Raw genomic sequence first — 5,464 nt, 5'->3', positions numbered from 1 at the left:
TAGAGATGAGACCGAGAAGATTGTACGTTTTTAGTGTTTTAAAAAATAAATATGTAAAATGTGTTATCTTTCTTCTTTGTTATTGTGTTGGTGGGGAAAGATAAGCGAAAAATTGATGATAGTCAGAAAAAATATGTACAAAAATTAGTTTAATAGTAAATTATATATAAAATTATGAAGTTTATCTTGTTTTTGAACATCAAATGTGAGTTTGATTATATTTTTTGATCATGTAAATAGTCTAGACCTACAATAGTTTGTCAAAACAATGTTTTTGAACAGCAAACATGATTATGTAAATTTAACGTGAAATCATAGACACAAACAAAAAATTTATTATAATTTATTACCCTAAAAAACAATTTTCCTAAAATATTTACCTATCATAACTTGAAACCTCTTTCAAACATCATCGAACTTAAAGAACTTCTACATTTTAACACCTCTTATATTACATTAATGCTTTTGCCTTTGAGAAATAGTTGACAATAACATCCTTGTCGCTCTTATCACCCTGTCTCTTTTACCCTTTAAGACCCTTTGGGCCCACATCTCCTTCACAAATTCGCTTTTACTTTGATTATAAATCACCACTCACCCACCACCGATGGAGGCTGTCTGAGAAGTGACCACTCAGCCCTCCCTACATCTCATCTCTCTCCAACTCCACCACTTCAACTCAAATTTACCATTCTACCCTTCTTCTCACTGTAAGCCACACACTAGAAACACACTGACAATGGAACTCAGAAGAAGCTGCATTGTGATGTTGTACACTCTGTTAGTAGTAGTGAACATAGCTGAAGAAACTTGTGCATCAATGGCTTTCAAGAATGTAACCCTACAAGGCCAACACCCTTCCCCTGAGCTTGTTGCTCAAGATCTTCAAAGGTACATCTTTTTCTTCACAATGTACCTTATTTACTATGTTTTTTACTTTTTTTTATGCTTAGCTTTCCATATTTCTTTACAAACACTCGGTTTTGTTGAATAAATTGTTTTGTTCATGATTAACGTTTTAAATAGGTCTAATGAAAAGATTCATCTAGAAAATAAAACGGTTTACATGGTTCTAAAGTTGTCCAAAATGTAGTTTTAATACATATAACACTTAAGTCCCTTTGTTACAAAACATAAATTAAATACCCAACAAATATAGTTTTTTTTTCCCACTAAAATTGAACTCTAAATTATTAATAAAACTACATAAAAGGAAGAAAATGGACTTTTGGTCAACCTATTTATGTTCTCTATCCGTTTTCTCAGGTATTATTTTCTTATTTACTATTGTACCACTAGTTTCTGTTGATGAATAATAGATTCGCATATTTTAACAAACTTCTATAGTGATGGTGTAAAAAATAGGAAAAAAAACATAACATTACTAATTATAAAACACTTTTTTTTTATAGTTTTCCACCTTTATTTTTTGGATATCCCTTTTTTATAAAGATGAAAGTTTTTTACTGGTCTTTATATTATTATAAAGATCTTGAAAGGTTTTAAATCCAAAAAATATATTTTATAGAGTAAATTACACGAATGGTCCCTATGGTTTACGGTAATTTGCGTATTTGTCCCTAACATATTTTTTTAACTCGGAAGGTCCCTACTGTTTGTTTTTGTTACGCTTTTGGTCCATGTCTTAGCTAAAAAGACTATTTTACCATTGATTTTTTAATTTATTTAGATAAACACACTCCCAACCCCACCTCCTTCACCTTACGTTATCTACCCACCATTTTTTCCTGTTTAAATAATAGTATTTTTAGGTAAGATAGGGACCAAACACGTAACAAAAACAAACAGTAACGGCAAAACACGTAATAAAAGCAAAAAGTAAGGACCTTCCGACTTAAAAAAATAAGTTAGAGACCAAACGTGCAAATTACCTTAAACCATAGGGACCATTCGTGTAATTTACTCTATTTCATACTAACAAGAAAATATAATTTAATTAAACATATAGTTTTAATGCATAATAAGTTATAATAGCTGATTTAATATGTAAGTTAATAAAAGATTTAGCTAATAAAAACAAATAACTTATAGACAAAAATTACGTGATTTGTAAAAAAGAGGATTATGGATGTTTTTTTTCCTTTGAGCCCAGTGCTAATATTATAATAATTAAACTAATATTAGTTTAATTAGCCTACTTTTGACTTTTTCTTTCTTCAAGATATTATGGGGTGGGCCCATGGGCCATGAAAGGTGGTCCATGTTTTGGATACTGTGCGCTTTTGCTTTCCATTTTAAACATATTTTCTCTTATTCTCTAATTTTAATAATTTGTATTTAATATCAATTAATTTCCATTAAATCTGTAAAATAATTGTTTTAATTATAAGAAAAACATAAATGCAGGAGGGTAAATGTGTCAATAACAAGAAGAGAAATGCTATCATACGCCAACGAGGACACAACAACCAACTGCCTCACCGGAAACCCCATCGACGACTGCTGGCGTTGCGACCCCAACTGGCACCTCAACCGCCAACGTCTCGCCGACTGCGGCATAGGCTTCGGCCAATACGCCTTAGGCGGCAAAGGCGGCCGTTACTACGTCGTCACCGACTCCTCCGACCACGACGCCGTCAACCCCCGTCCAGGCACTCTCCGGTGGGCTGTCATCCAAACTGAACCCCTCTGGATCGTCTTCCCCACCAACATGCACATCCAACTCTCACAAGAACTCATCTTCAACAGCTTCAAAACCGTCGACGGCCGTGGCGCCAACGTCCACATCACCGGCGGGGGCTGCATTACTCTCCAGTACATCACCAACGTCATCATCCATAACATCCACATCCACCATTGTTACGAGTCCGGCAACACCAATGTCCGGTCAAGCCCAACGCATTACGGGTACAGAACAAAATCCGACGGCGATGGGATTTCCATATTCGGGTCTCGTGATCTTTGGATTGATCACTGCTCGTTGTCGCATTGTAAAGACGGGTTGATAGACGCCGTCATGGGGTCCACCGGAATCACCATATCCAACAACTTCTTCTCGCATCACGACGAGGTAATGCTGTTAGGACACAGCGATGATTACTTGCCGGATTCCGGCATGCAGGTGACCATCGCTTTCAATCACTTCGGAGAAAAGTTGGTGCAGAGAATGCCCCGGTGCCGGAGAGGGTATATTCACGTCGTTAACAATGTGTATTCCCGGTGGGAAATGTACGCTATCGGAGGTAGTGGAAATCCGACGATCAACAGTCAAGGAAACCGGTATACTGCTCCGGCGAATCCTAACGCCAAGGAGGTAGAAAACTTTTTAAAAAAATTTAATAACAGTGTATGAATTTTTGATGATTCTAACATCGGAAATTTGATCGGAAAGGTGACGAAGAGGGTGGAAACAGCACAGGAGCATTGGAGAGGGTGGAATTGGAGGAGTGAGGGAGATATTCTGGTGAACGGAGCTTTCTTTGTGGCTTCCGGCGAAGGGTTAGAGCTCAAGTATGAGAAAGCTTACAGTGTCGAGCCTAAATCCGCCGGATTGATCGACCAACTCACCATGAACTCCGGCGTGCTTGGTAGCAGGTTCGACCTCATTTTTCAATTAGTTAACTCTAAATATTTTTTAAAATTTCAAATGAATTTTTTAAAAATAATTATATAAAAACACAAATTACGTATAAGTGAATTAAACAAAATTAACATTGTTACTTTGCATTTATCTAACACATACTTTTGACTCTTTTTATTTTTATTTTTTTAGTCTTGTCATTGCTTTTACCTCTATCTTAATTTTCTCAACTTTTTCTTTTTCTTAAATGTAATGTATTAATGGGATAAACTAATGATGAATATTTTGAAAATTTATCCAAAGTTACAATTTTAATCCATTAGTTCTCCACCAATCATGCTTCTTTTGTTACCTCAGCACTTAGCAAATTTGATGGTGTATAGGCCATGTGCCTTTTATTCAAAGAAATTTAGCTCCCACAATGTTCTTTAGTAATTCTGTTTAAATAATATGTGTGGGACATGCTAAGTAGGCATTTTGGGGCCAAGAGTATCCACTAGTTTTTCAATGAGTATTTTTAGGTGTCACTATATCAACAAATATAAAATTCAATAAACTTTTAGAATAGTAAAATTGTAGTAAAGCTTTATTTATGGATTTTACCAATACAATTTATAGTGTAAAATAAAGTAGTACTATAAGTATGAAAAAAAAAAACTCGTATCTATTAAGCCATCCACAATGGGAGTTGTATTCTATTAGGCCAGGAGTTGTATGAGGGTTTAATAGATTAAATGTGAATATAATACAGAGGAGAGAGAGTGTAGAGTTTAATGGCCATTGAATGGTGCAATAGAATTGTAATGAAAATTAATGAATTTTTTAATAATTAAATTGAATGTGTATGTTCTCTTTCCTATGTGGCAATCCATACAACTCTTCTTGAGTTTAATGGATTGGAGATGGCCTTATGTTTATAAACTTTTAAATAAAAAAAAAGCATCCACAACTTTTTTTGACTTTACATAGGCTTTTGACCAAATAGTCTTTTTAAAAAGATCATATTATAGTTGTGATAAATTCATGGTTTTAGAAACATACTAGCATCCAACTCTATAAAAAAACATGTTCTAAAAAAGCAAAAGCTTATATTATAAGTTTATAAATAAACAAAAGATATGTAATAATGTAATATTATATCTATATAGATTATAGCCACCTAAAGTTGATTTGTCTTTTATGCAACGGGTCCCATATTTGCTTATAAAAGTATGAAATAGGTATTTTTTTTTCAATGTCCATAAAGGTTTACATGTTTATTACATACAAACTTTTACAACAATCAAGATGGTGTTCTAAAATACACAATTTATATATAATCCAATTCAATGATAATTATATTATCTTGTGATACATTTAATTAAATATCGAGTTTTGGTGATCAAAACAGGAGCAATAAGCTTGGGAAGTGGACTGATGGGAATGGAGATGCTGAAGTAGGCATAGATGGTGGCGAAAATGACTATGGTGAAGATAGTGATGGCTCCTTTCGACTGAATTCATTTACCTTGATTTCATCTCTTTTTATTGCAATGTTATCGTTCATGATTTCATGCTCAATTTGTGATTCAATCATGTTATTGTGACAACAAAACATTTGGGAAAAAGTTCTCCAAATTGATTTTGAATCTTCAAGAAATTTCAGTTTCTATTTCTCCTTTGATCTCTTTGTGTATATTAATGTGCATATATAATTCGTCTCTCAAATTTAGAATAATAGTCTTATAATTTTAATATTAACATATAATGATATGATAACTTTTGAGTAATTTATTTTGTGTTATACCATATTATTTTATGATAACTTTGACCAAAGAGGTTGTTGCCTAGTTTTATAGGAATTGTAGGAAATATGTCAAATATTGTTTTGGAGAAATGTAGAAGTAAATTTAGGGTAGATTTATATTGAGGAAATTACAAATA

General features: G+C 33.4%; 1 protein-coding gene across 1 annotated transcript; it reads left to right on the top strand.

Annotated features, from left to right (window-relative positions):
* Positions 1 to 604: 604 nt before the first annotated feature.
* On the top strand, positions 605 to 5,204 carry LOC111894160 (probable pectate lyase 12). Its single transcript, XM_052764603.1, has 4 exons — positions 605 to 891; positions 2,368 to 3,274; positions 3,353 to 3,555; positions 4,932 to 5,204. Exons 1-4 carry the CDS (start codon positions 740 to 742, stop codon positions 5,125 to 5,127), a joined length of 1,458 nt encoding a protein of 485 aa, XP_052620563.1. The 5' UTR covers positions 605 to 739; the 3' UTR covers positions 5,128 to 5,204.
* Positions 5,205 to 5,464: the final 260 nt, after the last annotated feature.

Source organism: Lactuca sativa, chromosome 6, assembly GCF_002870075.4.
Source record: "Lactuca sativa cultivar Salinas chromosome 6, Lsat_Salinas_v11, whole genome shotgun sequence".
NCBI lineage: Eukaryota > Viridiplantae > Streptophyta > Magnoliopsida > Asterales > Asteraceae > Lactuca > Lactuca sativa.
The sequence above is the reverse complement of the archived record's forward strand: the minus strand, read 5'-3'. Positions and strand labels throughout refer to the sequence as shown.